Source organism: Plectropomus leopardus, chromosome 11 (genome assembly GCF_008729295.1).
Source record: "Plectropomus leopardus isolate mb chromosome 11, YSFRI_Pleo_2.0, whole genome shotgun sequence".
Taxonomy (NCBI): Eukaryota; Metazoa; Chordata; class Actinopteri; order Perciformes; family Serranidae; genus Plectropomus; species Plectropomus leopardus.
This window is the reverse complement of record NC_056473.1, coordinates 10665932-10684778: the sequence shown is the minus strand read 5'-3', so window position 1 is coordinate 10684778 and position 18847 is coordinate 10665932. Positions and strand designations below refer to the sequence as shown.

The following is an 18847-nucleotide window of genomic DNA, read 5'->3' as shown; positions in this document are numbered from 1 at the left end:
GGGTTAAAAAGTAGGCCCAGTTGAACTCATTCCTGAGTCAACTAACATTAATGATTTGCAGGAGCATACCCAGGAGCAGTAACATTATGTTTCTGAGCGCCAGTTGGAAAGAAATAATAACCAAAATAATTTAGTTGGTGTACAAAAACTATGCAGTGGTCAACAAAAAAAGGACTTGCAGTAAGCAAAACACGCAGATTAAAAATTACAGAGATGCAACAACTTCCAACATACTGTTTTTTAGAAATACAAATTTTTATAAGAATTCATGTTTTTATAAATGTATTATTAGGCCACTGTGTTGTTTAAATGGAATTACCTTTAGTGAAGCGCACACTTTGACTTGTTTAGGACTTGAAGCTGTAAGTGTAGGACTTAGGACTTAACTTAGAGCTTGAATGTAAAGACTTGAGACTAACTCTTGACTTGCAAAACAGTGTTTTGGTTCCATCACTTTGCATTGATACACTAGAATGGTTTAATGGTATTCTTACAATGATATTAAAAATTACTTAACTGATGTGTTTCTCCAGATCCGAGACTGTGGTGGAACGGATGCTGTGTAACTGGATGTCCATCTGCCTTTACCAATTTTTGAAGGTAACATGAATTTATGGTCACTTAAAATGTATAAAAAGTCATATTATAGCCAATTATTTTCTTAACACCAGTCAAAGGGATTCTAACCATGTGTATTTATAAATTGGCATTTTTATTCAGTGGTCATTAGTCTTTTATATTTCAAATACTTCATCGTTAAAAAAAAGAAATTGTGTATAATGACCTGCTACAGCACACAACTGTGGGCTCAGTGGATACATTTCTCCATTTCTTTCATTAGTGCTCTGTATTGACGATGTGCATTTATCTGTCCTCTAAACTGCTAATCACAACAATTAGCTCCTTGACAACATCTGAGACAACTTCCACTAAATGGCTTTGTGTGTATATGTGTGTGTTTTTGTATGTGAATGTGTGTATTAGGACTCTGCAGGCGAGCCCTTGTACAAACTGTTCCGAGCCATCAAGCACCAGATCGAGAAAGGGCCCGTGGACGCCAGAGTGAAGAAAGCCAAGTACACCCTCAACGACACAGGCCTGTTGGGCGACGATGTAGAATACTCTGTCCTGGTGAGATGGATGGACACGCACACACACACACACACACACACACAAAACAAAAAGACCTCACACAAAACACTCACACACATCCAAACCCATAAACTCAGTGTCAGAGAAACTGCACACACTGCACACTGTTTTGTGCCTGGTGAGCAACACAAACACGGACACACAGACACAGTGCAGTTGCCATGGTAACCACCAAAAAACCCCCAGGCGACTGCCCGCTTTTGTGTGACATCCATTTTCAGTGTCAATGTTCTCGGCTCGAAAAGCGACACAGCAGGCAACACATTCCAATATAGCGGTGAAATGCATGGCTTAGGTGAAAGTACTACAAGTAGGTACAAGTATAGAGTACAAGCCAGCGGCACAACCTCTCCTCGACCTTCCAACCTGCACCTGTTCTGTATCCATTTGGGCCAGCTTACGGTCGTCAGGAAAAAATCCTGTGTACCTCGCTCTGGTATCGTGTTTCAATAATGGAAGCTAATGTGAACACAGCTGTTTTCTGTTAAAGTCAGCACAAATAAAAAGGCCCATGGGTAATGGCGTTGTCGAGGACAATTATCAAATTAGCCTGAATTACACGTCTCCTGCCGTGATGGATTGCCTTCTTTGATTGAATTACAGATTGAGGAAAGTAACGTAGTGGGCTAGATTTCACAGGCAGACACAGTGTTTCCTATTGGCTTTAATTCACAGCGTGCTCTTCCCATTCACCTCAAAGATGCAGACAGGCTTCTGAGGTTGCTGTGTGCATCTGTCGAGTGGTCAGTTAGTTATGTCTGACAGAGTGAGTGAGTGTGGGAGGCGAGGTGGGTCAGACTTTGCTCCTGCTGAGCCTTGGTCATTAGCGGGCCAAGGTGACAGGAGTCCTCTCAGGTGTCACCACAGAGTGTGTGTGTGTGTTGGTGTGTGCTTACAGAAGCCTGGTTGCCATGACGACAACATCCCGACAGAGGGACTCGGTGTGTGGGCGTGTGGGTGGGTGGCTGGGTGCTCTCTCTGGCCATGTTTGAATATTTCTGCATATTTGTAATTTGTGTGAGTAGGTGCACGCTTTCTGCACATGCAGTGTTACCACATGCTGCTTGAAGGGATGGTTCAAGTGGGTTGTAAAGGGTACTGCATTCGTATACAGTGTATTACCTACTTAAAAAAAAATCTATATCAGTTTAAGTTTGCACTATACTGAGAGTATTTTCACCATTTTTCCCTCATGTCAGACAGCCTGTTCTGACGAGGAAGCCATTAACAGCTTCAATTCCCTATCTATGTGCTCGTCTAAGTCACCAGATGTCATGGAGAAAAACTATAATTTTAGCCAGCTGAACACGGGAGCTACTGGTCTACCACTGCCTTGATCAGTTAGTTTGTGTTATTGTGAGACACTGGCAAATCCAAACTAGCCCTAATGAATGCCAAAGTCACATAATAACACAAAAAGCAAAGTAACTAATTAAAGAAGTGATAGACCTGCAGTTCCTATATTTAGCAGTGGTAAATCACTGTTTTTGTCAATAGGGTCTGGCTTTAAAGAGAGCAATATAAAGGCTTTATTTTCCAGTGGAAATCACTGTGTGACATTAAGGTAAAGCAGTTGAAATACTCTCAGTAAAGCATAGGCTTAAACTGATATCGATTTTTTTATGTTGCTTAAATAGGTTTTGTTGTGGCCCCCATCCACAGTGGTAGATTACTTAACTTCCATGTCGAACTCCAGCCTGCCTCTCCAAACTGACTGCCAACTGACTGTTAATAACACACTTTCTATGGATAAGTATCCCATACAACCCCACTTCAAAAAAATCTGAACTACCCCTTTAATATGTGTTTTCATGTGTGTTTTTGCCAGACCCTGCAAGTGCTGGTGCAGGGCGAGGGTCCGGATGTGACGCCCGTCAAGGTGCTGAGCTGTGACACCATCTCGCAGGTGAAAGAGAAGATCATAGAGCAGGTGTACAGGAACCTGCCGTACTCCCAGCGGCCCAAGGTTGACAGTGTCACACTGGGTGAGTAAATAAGGGCCACCTTAGAGGAGGATGAGCTGAAGCAAAAAAATGTCCAATAATGATGAATGATGTAAGTGTTACAGGGAGTGGCAAGGATGTCAGAATGGAGAAGCTATTTCAGTCCTGACTGAAATGCCTTTTTAATTAAATCAGAGTGCATTTGTCTAAATAGATAATTGATTTTTTTTTCATTGTAACTTCATTTTATTGATTGTTTTGAAGATGATCTCTCTCTCTTTCTTTCTGTGGCTGTTGTGGAATAAAAAAAGCTTTACCGAGGCTGAGGAGTAATTCTGTGTCAGCAACACGAAGAAAGCCTTCATCCCTAAACAAAGTTTTGCTCGCTACTGTAGTGAGAAACCTTAGGGACTGACTTGAAAGGCAAAAGCTCCATAGACATTTTCCAACATCAAAGCCATTTTTTATTCCCACGCAGGCTGTAGATCTCATTCCTTTATACATTTTAGATAAGCAGAGATCCGTCTTCTTTCATGGCGAATCAGAAAGATAACCCCCTTATATTTGGTGGTAATTGTAAATGACTCATAAGTCACAGATGGCGTTGAGCTCAGGTTTGAGGTGGTGTCGGATTTTTCTAAATTGAAAACGTTGGGGTGCAAATCATAGTTTAGAATTAGATTTTAAATTATTCAAAAAATACTGATCTGTCACTTTCTAGCCAAAATTAACTCAAGCTTGTCATATGAATCTTAGGAGAGAGAGAGAGAGAGAAAGAGAGAGAGAGAGAGATGTGCAGACAGGATGGGTAACTGGATTTATTTCAGACCACATTATTACAGAATAACCTCAGGGTAAGAGTGACCCATGATGAAATAAATGCAATCCATATTGAAAGAAAGAACAAAAAAAAAAATAAGGTGACAGTTTGCCAAACATTGCAGCTCAACACCTCCACCTAGCTAGAAATAATTGATTAACTCTCTCCTCCTGCCTTCACCAGAGTGGCGCCCCGGCTCAACAGGGCAGATTTTGTCAGATCTGGACCTGACTTCCCAGAAAGAGGGCAGGTGGAAACGCATTAACACTCTGGCACACTACAACGTGAGTACTGACAAAATTTTTGTGTCCTCATGAAACATTAAAAAAGGGGAGGATTGAAAATAGCAAGGGATGTGAGGAGGCAGAGGGGAAGTAAATAGCTGTACGTGGGCGTGTGAATGGGGTTGCCTGTTTTCACGCCAATTCAGTCAGAGGCTGAGTTGTGCATCGTGTGTCACAGCGGTGTGTGAAAACTCTGTCTGCGGCACATTTACACATTAACTGACATGATATGATTCCTTAAATGTTACTTTTGTTGGGTAATTACCAGAAAACTGTTGTTTAGTGTCTATACTTTTTGCAACACTTTTTGACATGTATAAAGGTGTAAAAAACATGTTTTTTCTGAATTGCATGGTGATAACAACATGCCATCATTCATTAAAAGAATCTGGCTGTTTGCTGAGCATTTGCTTTTTGTCAAAAATAAATCCCCTGGGTGCCCTGGTGACATAAATGTTCAAGGTGCTGACTAAATAATCACAATGTCCCTGGCTCAAGTCTAGATGGGGACTTTTATGGCACGTCATCCTCCCTTCTCTCTAATTTCTTGTCAGCTGTTAAAGAAATAGCATAGTATTTTGGAATATATGTTTGTTCACTTTCTTGCTAAGAGTTAGATTTGAAAATTGACACCATTTCCATGTCCGTCAAATATATAAATATACCTAACTGTGTATATATATATATATATCCAGTTAGTTAGCTTAGCACAAAGACTTGAAACAAGGGGAAACTGCTATCATGGCTCTTAATTAGTTCTATTAAAGGAATACTTTGCCCCCTAAGTGATCATTGGTGTGCCGGTTACTCACCCTGTGTTACACCGAATTTGTGAAGAACTCTATTTTTTTTCACATGCCTCCACGGTGAATGAAGATTTCAGAAACTGAGAAAATTCTTAAGGAATTGAGGTTAATGGTGACTGCATTTAAAAATGACAAAACTATCTCAAAACATCTGTTTACAAACTCTTACACAGCTCCTGCAGTATAATTAAATTTTCATTTATCCAGTCGTATGCTCAGTACATCACAAACACATGCAAAACACAAACTAAAAAACATAATGTTTAAAACAGTGCAGGTAGAGTACTTGAATTCACCCACCACCCGAATGGACAAATTGTGCACCTGTGCTGTCCACGCATCATATTATGTTTTAGGTGAAAATGCACGTGTTTAGAAAGTACTGTGCATGTGACTGGATAATTGACACCTGGATTACACTGCAGGATCTGTGTGAGTATTTCAGAAGGGATGCGTTTATTCAGATTTGCTGTCGTTAAACATTGCCCCTATTCACTTAAGTCACAGTTTTATCAGTTTTTTGGTTCATGCATGCGGAAAAAAAACAAAAAAATCTTCCTGAATTCAATGTACCAAAGGGTAAGTAATCATTTTGGGGGAGAAGTATTCCTTTAAGAAGTGCTGACGGGCATATTTTGTTACTGCTGGAAAGAGCCAGACTACCTGTTAGTCTCCGGTCTCTGTGCCAAGCTAAGAGGTAAACCTGTTTGTGTCTATAAATCAAACATACAAGAAAACCCTTTATAGCCATTTTCCCTCACTGTTTTCTCTCATCACCTGCAATTTTTTAATTTCACACCACCAGCCAGTTGAAGGTGCCTGGACTTTTCTCAGCCCTCAGTAGGCCACAAATCTTCTTGGCACTGTATTGATCCTTGGAAAATAAAGGTCACCTGCAGATATCCCCTGCTTGCCCTGCTTTTCTGTTACTTAAATCCCCCTTTTTTAAAGGTGCTCCTCTTCCTTTTCATTCTACCTGCTGATGCCTCGCAGTTGTTCTTAGAGGACAGCCTAGCCGCCATAGATTCATTGCTTGTGTGTCAGAGGAGTGCTAATCACAGTATTTGTGGGTTCAATAATGGGTTGACGCCAAAGAAAATGGCCTGTAAATACCCCAATAAAGACCCACTGTTGCTGTCCACTCAATCGCATTGATTACGAATTAGTTCTGGGGCACTAAAAGAGACTGCTGACCTCAGTCACAGTAACTATTAAATTGAAGGTGTGTTAAGTGTGTGTTGCTGTGTGTGTGTGTTTTCTGTCTAACAAAAGACTGTTATGTGCATTCCAGGTACGAGATAATGCCACATTAGTCTTATCCAGGGTGCTTCACACTCAGCCCAACTACGACCAGAACCAGGAAAACCATGAAGAGCGTACGTGTCTCTAAATACACTCATACTGTACATGTAAACACACATGTGAAAACATAAGGTGTGAAGTGAAGAATACAATGCTTGGCTTTGTTTTTTTTTCCCCAAGGTTTTTGTCAACATCCCCACTCTCATTTAACATGCTAATACATGTTGTTTTATGTATAGCACACTTTGAGATTATGCTGAAATGATATGCACTTTTATCTCCTGCCTTTTTAATGTGCATTTCAGAATAGCTGATTGTTTAGCATTTCTCCTTGGATATTCTCTCTGCATCCGAATTTAGTTGGCAAACACCCTCCCTTTTTTCATCATCTGAATGTGCTGTGAGAGTGTGCATGAATAAATAAGGAGGAAAATTATTAGAAGTAAGTTTAAAGTGTTTTTCCTCATCTATAGGGAATGCTCTGTTGGAAGATGACAAGGTGTTTCACTTGGTGAGGCCGGCAGACGAACTGGATGAGATCAAATCTAAACGAGGAAGCATAAAGGACAAGTCGATGACCAAAGCCATTACAGAGATCTATTTAACACGACTCCTTTCTGTCAAGGTACAAAGACAGACTCATTTACTCAATCCGACATTTGTTAAGTAATTATCTAATGGTCTGACCGTGGCAAATGGCAATTTTTGCTTTTCCTGGCTTTTTCATTTGAAAAGCCAAGTTAAATTGATGACTTGTAGGTTTGGATGGAGCAGAAAATGCTCAAATACTCCCAGAAAAGCCAGAATATCTACTCTAACATTGCGTGCAAACAGCTATGTCTCAGGGCTATGATATTTTGTGGCTCTGCTCTCTGTCTCTGCCCTGTCTCACATTATTTGCTGCCCCATTCAGGGAACACTGCAGCAGTTTGTGGATGACTTCTTCCGCAGCGTGCTGTGCTCTGGGGCAGTGGTGCCACCGGCTGTCAAATATTTCTTTGACTTCCTGGATGAGCAGGCGCTGAAACACAACAATGTGGATGAGGAGACCATCCATATCTGGAAGACTAATAGGTGAGAGTACTGCAAGTCTGTATACGCATGATAGTCACCCTCAAAATGTTGTTTGTGTGTAATAGAATTTGTCGAGGAAGAATAATTCAGGTCCTTTGAAAAAAATGAAGGACTTAGAAGTTAAAAGAGGAAATCTTTCTTTGGTGGAACTTCTAACAACTCATAAACATCTGTTGGGGTGTTTTTTGGTAAGGGTTTCATGACAAAGGTTTGGAGCCACTTAAAAGGAGACCTATTATGCTCATTTCTACTTGTAATTTGGGCTTCTGTGAGCACATGTTTACATGCCTAAATGTTCAAAAACACTATTTTCATCATACTGTCTTTGCTGGAACATCTGTATTCACCCTCTATCAGAGAAGGCTCCTTTTAGTGCCTCTCTTTTTAAGCCCCCCCATCCTAAAAAAGCCCAGTCAGCTCTGATTGGTCAGCGTTTCCGGTTCCTCTGTATTTTGCCATCTCTGCACTATCAGTGCAGCTGGGAATGACTATAATGAACTATGGCACTAGACTACTTTCCACTTTGAAAAATCAATTAAAACATTTTCACCAAAATCTTCACAACTTGACATGTTCCAGCAGAAATATGTTGTGAATAAGTAAGCTTGGTTGCAGCCACATGTAGCAACGCATGCTACATAAGGTAATCTGATGCATTTAACATGCGAGCTGGAGATAGCCATACAAGAAAATCTTTCACAAGCTGGTCTCGAAGCAGAAAAACCACACTGGAAACATAGTATTCAGAACAGTCTGAAGCCTTAGGGTTTGCTCCTAGGGATTTCTTTTATATACACTGAACTTTTGGCCACGTTTGTTATAAGCTTATCAACCTTTTTTGAAAAACAATAACTTTCAAATGTATGTAGTGGAGTAAAATATACAATTTTTCCTCTGAATGGGAGTGGAGTAGAAGTTTAAAGTACCATAAAATGGGAATACTCAAGTACCTAAAATTTACTAAGTGCTAAACTAAAATCTCCACCAGGATACACACACAGAGACACACAGACAAGCACACACACACCACAAATCCTGCCGTCTGAGATACAGTAACTCTCCAAGAAATAAAACTTACTTTTCCAAGAAAGAGCTGAATACAAATGCACAATTTCAGCTCACTTAGTTTGCATTTGCAATCCCCCTGCTCCCATGTGACATTTAAGTGCATAAATTAGTGTCACGTCGGCTAAGGCTCAAGCATACAAGACAACGTGTTGCATGTAGATGCCAGTGATTGACGTAAGGCTGGCAAGAGAGCACCCACACAAGGACAGGAGATGAGCGATTTAATTACTTACTACACTCCACACCACATTCTGCATCCACCCGTTCTGTTTATCAAATCAACTGAGGGCCATGTATTAAATATGAATGTGTGTATGAGGCACAACAACAAACAAACATGGTAATTATGTCCCAAGCTAATTTAATTCTGTGATTATAGCAACATTGCTATTTTTATGCTTCTATTGTGTTCTCAGTGCAGCTTTCCCCGGAGATATTACCAAACCAGTATGAATTTTACACGGTGTGCGCTTCATGTCTCAGATGGTGGGGCATTCACACTGATCATGTTTTTGGAAACGACTGTATTTTTGGTGTGCTTTGAATTCACTGACATGAGATTCGAAAGAAGTGTAAAGACCACGAGTTTTCCTGCTCAGAGGGGAAATTAGCAAGCGTACTAGAGTGTTACATTATGTAGTCACTGCTCGAGGTTGTTAGCTTGCACACAAACTTGAAAGGTCAAAGTTTTGGTGTTACTTTAGCGTTTCTAATCACTGTTTGTTAGAGAGGACAAGCATCATTGACTTTTGCTCGGCCTAGATCCCTTTTATTATTAATAAAAAAGTCTTCTGAGGTTATATGTTTCTTTTCATTTCTTTTACACCTGATGACTCTCCGAGAGGTCAGTATCATATGAAATAGTAATGTGAACTGACAGTCCAGAGTATTGTTCTGAATAAACTGACATCTACAAAAAAGGCCTTTCTCCATCCCTGTTATTATCTCGTACTGCACGCGATTGCACCCCAGACAAGTGCTCTCACACATGGAATCCCTCCCTGACTCAAATGAATTCATAGTCGTGATTTAGTTGATGAGATTTTCCCCCAATTCTGGAGCAATAATAATGAAAACATCTGTGATGATGCCCTCTTCCCTTCCTGTGCAGCCTTCCTCTGCGGTTCTGGGTGAACATCCTCAAGAATCCCCACTTCACCTTCGACGTCCATGTGTCTGAAGTGGTGGACGCCTCACTCTCTGTCATCGCCCAGACTTTCATGGATGCCTGCACCAAGAGTGAGCACAAACTCAGCCGGGTGAGTGGGAACAGGAAGAAAAAGGGGGAGGGTGTGAGGTCAAAGAGTAAGAGGGAAGATGGGAGAACAGGCAAAGATGATGAGAACAAAGTGGGCTACATGAGAAGTAAAAGGGAGTGAGAAGAGGAATGTCATAGGTCAATCAGTCTAAAGTGCCAATGCTTTTTTTCTCTAGGACTCTCCAAGTAACAAACTACTCTATGCAAAGGAGATCTCCACCTACAAGAAGATGGTGGACGAGTAAGTCCCATCAGCACCTTACAATACTCTGTTGATCTGTTGTTTACATTTCAGTTTAAAATGCTTCTTTTAAAAGATTTGTCAATAACAATTATATAATGTAGTCATTACCACCTATTGTCTCCTCTCTGTGTGTGTGTGTGTGTGTGTGTGTGTGTAGTTACTACAAGGGCATCAGGCAGATGGTCCCCGTCAGTGATCAGGACATGAACACTCATCTGGCAGAGGTGTCGCGGGTGAGAAACACAACTGTCATTTTCTGTGCCAAATTTCTCTGCTATAAAAGTTATAATCCTTAGAGATATCAATTCCGTGTTGATTAGGCAACAGCCATGGTTACCGTGGTAACAGCAAATGAGTTTCAAAAACCTCTATCAGCAGCTACTTCACCGGAAATACAGAAGGAAAGAAACTAGTGTATTGTTTACAGTTCAGCTATTCAAAGTAGTGTTTTTATCAAAAAGTCCATCAATAATTTTCCATAATGCCACAAGTTACTGTTGATCTGTTTTCATGCTGCATTCAACAACAGGGAACAGTAACAGGAGTTGGTTACACTGCTGAGGAGGTGGAGGTGTGCAGCTCAGTGTCTGCAGCTCTTCATCTAACAGCTAATTAAGTATTCTCAAGTTCGGTGTGCATGAGCAGTAGATTAATACAGTTGTTATAGGGATGTAGGAGAGTGAACAGTAAACAGTGAGACAGATATCAATTAGATAAAATTAGTTTCCTTTTAATCCCTTGCAAAGGTAGGCAATTTACATTCATCACGGTGATGGTGGATGCCGCCACCAACGCTGCCAGAATACTTGAATTTTTAACTTTGATTCAGTACCTTAAAATATTTGACAATAAGTAATATTTTCAAAAGCTAAACATAACAAGGCCATAACATGACAATGAAGAATTTTCTTGTTTAGTGGCAGTGAACAGCAGAATGAATGTAGCAAACATTAACATAAAGAGAGAGCAAGAAAGCGCAGCTGGTACCGGTGTGTCGATTACTACAGAAAATTGGTATTATATTATATTAGTAACTGTTTGTAATATATTCAGAATTCAGAATTGTCAATAAATCAATATTTTTCAAAACACTAGAATATAGAGAACAGACTATAATCCAATGTCTTTAATAACAAGAAACCATAGTATTTTATTGATCAAGTAGGCTAGTGTGGTGATCATATTAATCTGGCAAGACAGACCAGTTTAGGATATTTCTTACTCCTGAGGCCGAGGAAAAATGTCCTAAAATCTAAATAGTAATTTACAGAAGAGCTACAGGAACTCCTAACCAAATCATATTAATAAAATAAATACCAGAGCTGCCTTTAAGAAAACTTTAAAGGTCTAGTGTTGAGGATTTAAGAGAAAATAGTTTATTATTGCCAGAAATGAGGGATCATGTTTCCGTACCTTTTTGTTAACTTAGAATTAGCAGTTTATATCCTCCACGGAGTCTGCTGTGTCGTTTCTGCAGTAGCCCAGAAAAGCCAACTTCCAACTTAAAACTCTCACTCTAGATAGGGTCTGTTCGTGTTTTGTGCATCGGCCTCCGTAGTTCTCCTACATGCTTGACATACTGACGACTTTTCAGTTCTGTGACCTCGCTGCTAAATACCACTAAATCCTACACAAAAGACCTTTAAAAGACTATTTAATCCAATGAACTGTATAAAGGAACAATAAATGATTAATCTTGTTGCTGATTCTTTTGTTAGTGGTATCTAATATTCGATGGATTTTTGTGTGTGCAGTGTGATTTAAATGTGTATTATATATGTAATTGTTTGCTAAATTTTATGATTTATAATTTATGTGTCTGAACCCAGAAAGACTAACTGACTTAAGGGCGTTGCCTAATAGTGATCCTGCAGAAAAAATGTAGACCATAAACAGTACTAAAAACTGTGTTTTATTTAATAAAAATCTCATAGATTATAACTTTGATGTCTGAGTGTAAACAAAAGATAATAATAGCAGTCTTCTTTGCAAAGATTTGTGTTTGTGTGTGTGTATTGCCTCTATGAGAAGCTTTTTTTTATAAAGAAGGACTGTGCATTACTCATTCACCTCTCTGCAGTTTTATGGTTTAGTTACATTCTCTCTTTAACCTTAAATTGTCATTTATGTTCTCCAGTCTCACACAGACAAACTGAACACACAAGTGGCTCTCCATCAGCTTTACCAGTACGCCAGCAAATACTATGACGGGGTAAGAGGCCCTTCTCTTTCCTATCACACCCAAAGGAGGCTATTCCGCTGAATGCACTACTGCCCACTATATTATTGCTTTTCCTTTTTTTCTCTCTTCACTCTTGATATGCCAGAAGAGTGATTGTATGAAATTTTAATTGAAAGCATTTCGGTGGGATGTGAATTGGAAAATTGCTCTGGGAATTGATTTTTAAGCGTCCATTGTGCATTGCCACTTGAGGTCACGAAAAGGGGATAAACAAAACCTAATGAACAAGTTGGATAAACAAATGGGGCTGTCAGTCTCCCCTAAGTGTGGCTCGCAAACAATAACAGCTTATATGACGTGACTGTTGATGTCAAATAACACCATCCTCTCCTCCCACTCTCCGCCCTTTTTCTTTCTCTTTGTCCTGTGCGCATTCTCTCACCATCTCCCCCGTCCTTGTTTCTCCGCTTCCCCGACATTGCTCTTTTGCCCCTCTCTGCCCAATTCTTTCTCCTCTTTCTCTTTGCTTATCATTTCCCGACTTCTTCCTCATTCTCCTCCATTGCTGTCCTTCCCATCTTCCATCCCACTTTCAGATCATCTCATCCCTAGACGAGGACCCAGCTGCCCAGAGTAAACAACTGACCCTGCGGCTCCAGCAGATAGCAGCCGCCCTGGAAAACAAAGTGACTGATCTCTAACCCACCGAGCAGAGGGACGGACGGAGGGAGGGAGGGGAATGTAGGATAGCGCCAGTGACTACAGGGGCTTTTTCTTTCTTTAGAGAATAAAACATGGAAATAAGGAAAGGTGAGAAGGGACCCATGTGGGCGTATATATTGTACAGCTCTGGCCTTGGAACAATTTTCTGTACTGTGGAGTAACAGGGACTAATGAAATGCAGATAGAGAGCAAAAAGGGGAAGAAAGTGATGGGTTACACTGTCATAGGTACGCCTTAAAGCTCACTTGCCAAACCTTAAAGGTCTGCGCGCTCACTCATGCTTCACTGAATATTGCTCCCACAATGCAGCGCGGTGGACCTCGCTCTGAGAATTAAGCCCCTCGGTGGAGCACTGGCACAGGCGATAATCAGATGTTCAATTTCTTTGTGTCTAGAAAAGGTTTTAAGAATTGTATTATATATTTTTTTTATTGTGCAGTCTTTATGCGGAAAGCTTTATAAGGAAAAAATATCTTTTTAAATGGATCACCTTGTGGTGCGGATAGTGTTTTTATTAGCCTGTGTGTGCGTAGATGTCAGTGTGAAGTCCAACATGTGAACAAGAGCGTGCGTTTGTGTGTGAATGTGTGGGAATGTGTGTGCACACACAGGATGCCTACTGTCAGGCGTGAGGGTGAAGGGACGCCTGCTTTCTGTCATTTGAACCCCCCCTATACCCAGTGACACACTGGAGCCTGTGCTCTCACCGAGCTTTTTGACAGAGACCAAAGGGTCCTCACAAGGACACCGGTTAATCTAGCAATGTACAGGCTCATATGACTGACAGGTCACCAGTAGTTTGAGTTAAATAATTTGCTTTTGACTCAGATTTGCTTGAAGTTGGATTGCCATTTGTGCTGGTGGAAATCGATAATAGCACAGTCTGTCTCCCTTTATTGTACAGTGCCATGATACATTCCACTTCAACTAAAGCACAGAAGGACATTTCAAAGTTATGTAAAGACATTTCAGTTAACTACTGTTTGTGGGTAATTTTCTTTGCTATAAAATTTTCTTTTTGCGCAACAAGCAACTTTTATTCTGCCATGGAGCCATGTCACTCATATTAGCCCTGCAATAATGTCAGAACACCACAAGCCACAGCAGACAGTCACATTAGCGTACTAAATGTATTCACATACAGTAGCAATTCAGCAATATGTTTGAGAGATTTTCCAAATGGACTCATGCATTGTTAGTGTTCATGATTTTTAGTGCCATTTCTTTTAGTATTACTCTTTTAATGTTCCAAATAGTTATCAAGCATTCTGCCTCTAAAGCTATGAAATAGCGCATTGCTGATGTTAATTACCTGCTACACACACAGTTGGTACTTAAATGGTATGTTTTCAACAAATTGCAGTGGTTTTAGCCTTTTGTGTGATGTTGGGCAGGTCAGATTCAATCATGTACATAACTGTAATTGAAATGTTGATTTGCTGCAGTGTCAGAGCCGAGGTGTCGACAGGGTAGGAATGAGGGTTTGATGTTTCTCGGGCCATTAAACGCCACCACGCTTCATCCCTAAATTGTAGGTTTTTGCCGTTGACAGATGATTTAATTGTACTCCCTGTATCTGATCATGGATGTGTGTAGTTGACAGAGCATAACGAGCTCCAGAGACCCCAGAATGTTAACGATTCCTGCCTTGGCTAAGAGAGAGGTTTGCACAGACCTCGAGCCTGTCTGCCTGCCTGCTGTCTCAGCATGGCACCCTGGCATCCCGACCAACAGCACTTGGCACTGCCCACTCGGCGCAGTGCAGAGTGGCACTCTGTATAATGGAATCAGCAGGGGAGGCTTTTGATCTTAATTGCATGCCGACTGCAGACTCCATCCTTGTCTCCGCTGTTGTTTACTGCTGACTCCTCTCTCACTGACAGAGTTGATGCAAGAAGCTTCTTTCAGAGCCTTTCTTTAACCAAACATGTGCCTTATTGAATAGGATGATACATATATATTGTTTCTAAATTATTCTATTGGTAGGTGATTATGATGACGATAGTGCTATAGACACAGCAATGTATTTGGACTTGTGATATTATGTGTGCTGTCTAAAATGCTAGATGCCCTGCTGCAGCCATCTGCGTGCCAATAGGCTGAAGACATTTCAGTATGATTTCTTTTCTGGTTGCAGTTTCGATGTGTGCATTTTCTTTGGGTGTCTGTGGCGTGTGCTTAGTAGGACTTTGGTGGCTATGGCAAAAGGCCAAAATGAATAAATGTAAAACAATGTGGCCAATGTGATTTGGGTTTCCCTTGAAAATGTCTGGCATTCCTAAATTAGTCTGAAATCAAAAGGGTGTTCTTCTGTAGATTGAATATAGCGCAAAATTGTTCCTACGGTGTTGATTTTTTTTTTCGCCCTGTGTTTCTAAGCTATTCCACAGTGTGTACGATAAATGACTATCTATACTCGACAAATGACTTTTCTTACTGCTGTGCAGTTATTATTTTTATTTGTTTCCTATACCATATAAATCTTTGTAAAACATGTTGAAATACTGTATTCTAACTGTATAATCCTATGCATTGAGTCCTGGGACAAAAAACAAAAAATAAGAAAAAAAAAAAGCTGTTTGTGCAGTTGTCGAGACTTTTTTCCATTTTCAAACTTGTGAATGTGCTGTAAAGATAAAAGAAACCGGGACACTCCATTTTAAGTGCAGGACCATTAATTAATGGAAGCCAACGTTTTTCCTCCCACATCCAAGGCAGCTCAGAAGATTCTCGATCTTATACCTGATCTGGTTGTACTGGATGAACTTAACTTTACAAAGGTTGTGTGTGGACGGAGCAGTTACCCACAGATTTCATCATACACTCCTCCGTGAATAAACTCAGAGACATATACGCCCTTCATATCTGCTTGTGTTTCTTTCACTTTTAGAATATTGATTTGCTTCAATTGAACACTCACCTCTCATGCATATTGCATGAGTCAAAATCACCTTGGGTGATAGAGTAACACTTGCCACAGGTAGCCAGTTTCTTGTTAAATTGAGCTGAATCCTTGCTGTAAGTCTGTGGTATTTATGCAGCTCATTACACTGCCCACAGATTCACCAAAGAGCCTTCACATAGGCAGAAGTAATCGGTGGATTTACAAAAATGATCTCTTATTTGATCCAGCCAATCAAGAACGTGGTAGTTGGGGAAAAGTAGAATTGATTACCTAGGACCCCAATAGGGGGGGGGGGGGGGGTGTCAAAAAGCCTGAAATTAAAAATTTGGTTTTGTTTGCATTTTAAAAAAAACCTTTAAGTAAGTAGTGCCATAACTGAACTAAAACTGTGTGAATACATCAGTTGAACGAATGAACTTTGTATAAAAAATAGTGGAAGCTCTCTGAGGCCCCTCTCACCCCTTAAAGGTGCAAAATGGTTTAGTCCATTAAACGTTACACCTCATTTGCCTCCGCTATGCCGGCATGCTGTCTAAAATCACACACTGGAGTGACATAATGACCCTTTTGTTCAGTTCTGTGTAAAACTGCAAAGGCGGTGGAAATAAAGGACTAGTGGCTGTTTAACACGATCTCAGTGTAAAAAGGGTTAGTGGCTGCTTTTGCTGCTGAAGCACAAATGAACACCGTTCATGCCTTTCCCCAAGAAAGGGAAATTGGGTTTAAAAAAAAAAAAAGAAGGGTAAAGAAGCAAACAGACTTAGTAAAAAAAAAATCCAAAAGGTGCTTGAGAGACATGGATCAAGAGAAGAAGGGCAGGGGGCTCAGAGAGATCTTATGCATAGCCCAGAATTTGGTGCTATGCCCCCGCAGCCAATCACTTAACAGAGAGGGCCCTGTGCTTGAACATGACAGTTTTCTCCAGATATTTGTGCACATTATGACCCCAAACTACTTTCTTGATAGCATCATATGCAACACACTCCCATGATGATGATGGCTGATGCCTTTTCCCCCAAATGCCACATCAGGTTCCTGTCACACGCCTCAGCATACAGACGAGAAGCAAAGGTCTGACTTCATGAAACGAGTTGATAATGTAAATAGCCGCACAGCATCTCTGTCATCGGCAGTGAAGGTTGAAAAATTGCTGCGAAAACATTAATTAAGTACTGACAGCTAAAAATGAAATTGGAGAAAAGAAAGATGAAAGGCAAAATTGCCTCATCTGACTGCTTAACAAACCCCGACGCAGGGTGGGGATATCAAAGACAGACCAGAGGCCTGCGCAGGCTGTCCGCTAACTGAGCAGATCATTGATGCAGCAACAGATAGAACAACTTCAAGGGCTGCTGCCAAAGCAAGAGTGATTACACTTGATTATCGCAAGCATTGCATCTTGTACACTATCCTTGATCACTGGTGGAAAATCAAAGGAAATACTGTACTTTATATTTCTATTAAGACAAGCAGCTTACATCATTTTGTAAGTCATCATTACTTGCTGCACTTGTGATAAGATTTCTAAATATCTATGCCCTTGAATGTCTAGAAATCCATGACACTGCACACTAGAAATAATGATTTTAAGTCTTTGCAGGGTTTCCTACAAGAAATTGGGTTAAAATCTGCATGTTGCTGGCTTCTGTTCTCCTGCCTGTGATGCTTCACACACAGCAGCCAGCCTCTCCTTCAGCAGGAGATGGTTGTGTTTACCAGCAGGTTGCGTTTCACTTCCACATGTTTCAAACCTTCTAATGAGATTTGGCTTTGATTTCCTCCGCCTAAGGGAAAGAGGAGGAGGAAGACTTGGTGAAAATAAAAACAATGATGGTGTGGTGTCATTTTAAACAGTTGTTCTGATGAATAATTTAAAAGCTAAAAACAACTGATTCTCAGGCTCACTAAGCTCAGTAACAACCGTGGAGCAAATTAAAATATCCTGTTAGGCCGGCTTGCATTTTTTAACAGACTTGGAACTGCATGATTTGAGAGTGGTTTGAATTTAAAGTTCTTTACACTAGAGAGACCCAGGCCATATCAGCAGGCAGTTAAATCAGCTGTGGTCTCTCTTTCAACAGCTGAGTTTAATGGACCAGCAAGAGAGATCAGGCAGATTTATCTAAAGAAAATTGTTCTCTAGGAGCGGCAAAATTACAAGCAACAAATATTAAAATATTATAAAATCCTGTCAGTGGGTTGTGCATTGTTGTGCTTTGGAAGACAATATATCTGTGCACTTCGGCTACAGCTATATGAATTAACTTGAGGTACAATAAAAAATTGTCTCCACCATTAATCTGCTCTCATTTTCCTTTAGTTTACTCATTCATTGAATAGTCTATTTAAACAGTTTTTTTAGGACACCTGTGCACAGAAATAAGCAGTGCAATTTAAGCATACTTTCATATTAACATACACAATATACATATATATCCACATTAAAGAAAACAGTTGCTAGTTGTATTTAAAACACCTGAGTGCATGTACTGGTATGGGATATTCAAAATCAAATAAGTGGCATTGTAACTGTTACAATGAAATACAAAAAAAATAAAATAGTTCTTAAGCCTAGTTCCAAGCTCAATTAAAACATGCAATGCAGCTTAAAGTAAAATGTCCTATATGTTAAACTCTTCATATATGGGTATTTACACACTTAGCCCACTTCAACTACTGACACCATACACCTCCTCTGCTAATAATCCTGTAAAAAAAAAACCCAGAGAAAATCCTTTAAAGAATTTAAAGAAATTGGATCTGACAGCTAAGAACACCTGCAGCCCATTAAAAATCACCCGGCTGTGTACCTAGTTTGTCATACCATGGTGCTGTGGAAAGATAAAAGGATAGGTTCACTTTTTTTCCCAGAGTCTGTTTTACAACAATATTCTCATATCCAGGTACACAGAAGAGTATATTTGCTGTAATCATTTCTCCTGTTCATATTGGCAATGAAAAGATCCCATACCTGACGCAACTCCAGTGTAAGAGATGAGGGACAAAAATCCACTTTACTTTGAAACACTGATTCATTTTAACTTCACTTGTATAGGCTACATATTTGCATGATACAGCCTAAACTT

The 18847-nt window shown here is 40.2% G+C and overlaps 1 protein-coding gene across 2 annotated transcripts in view; it reads left to right on the top strand.

Moving 5' to 3' along the window:
- plxnb2b (plexin b2b) overlaps positions 1 to 15718 on the top strand; it is a 151767-nt gene extending 136049 nt beyond the window's left edge. For both annotated transcript variants that reach the window (XM_042496047.1, XM_042496046.1), the window contains 12 exons: positions 534 to 600; positions 985 to 1131; positions 2981 to 3137; positions 4099 to 4199; positions 6297 to 6381; positions 6781 to 6932; positions 7221 to 7381; positions 9561 to 9708; positions 9884 to 9948; positions 10109 to 10184; positions 12089 to 12163; positions 12730 to 15718. In XM_042496047.1, coding sequence (XP_042351981.1) covers positions 534 to 600; positions 985 to 1131; positions 2981 to 3137; positions 4099 to 4199; positions 6297 to 6381; positions 6781 to 6932; positions 7221 to 7381; positions 9561 to 9708; positions 9884 to 9948; positions 10109 to 10184; positions 12089 to 12163; positions 12730 to 12834 — 1339 coding nt within the window. In that variant the 3' untranslated portion in view covers positions 12835 to 15718. The remainder of the gene's footprint in view (positions 1 to 533; positions 601 to 984; positions 1132 to 2980; positions 3138 to 4098; positions 4200 to 6296; positions 6382 to 6780; positions 6933 to 7220; positions 7382 to 9560; positions 9709 to 9883; positions 9949 to 10108; positions 10185 to 12088; positions 12164 to 12729) is intronic.
- Positions 15719 to 18847: the final 3129 nt, after the last annotated feature.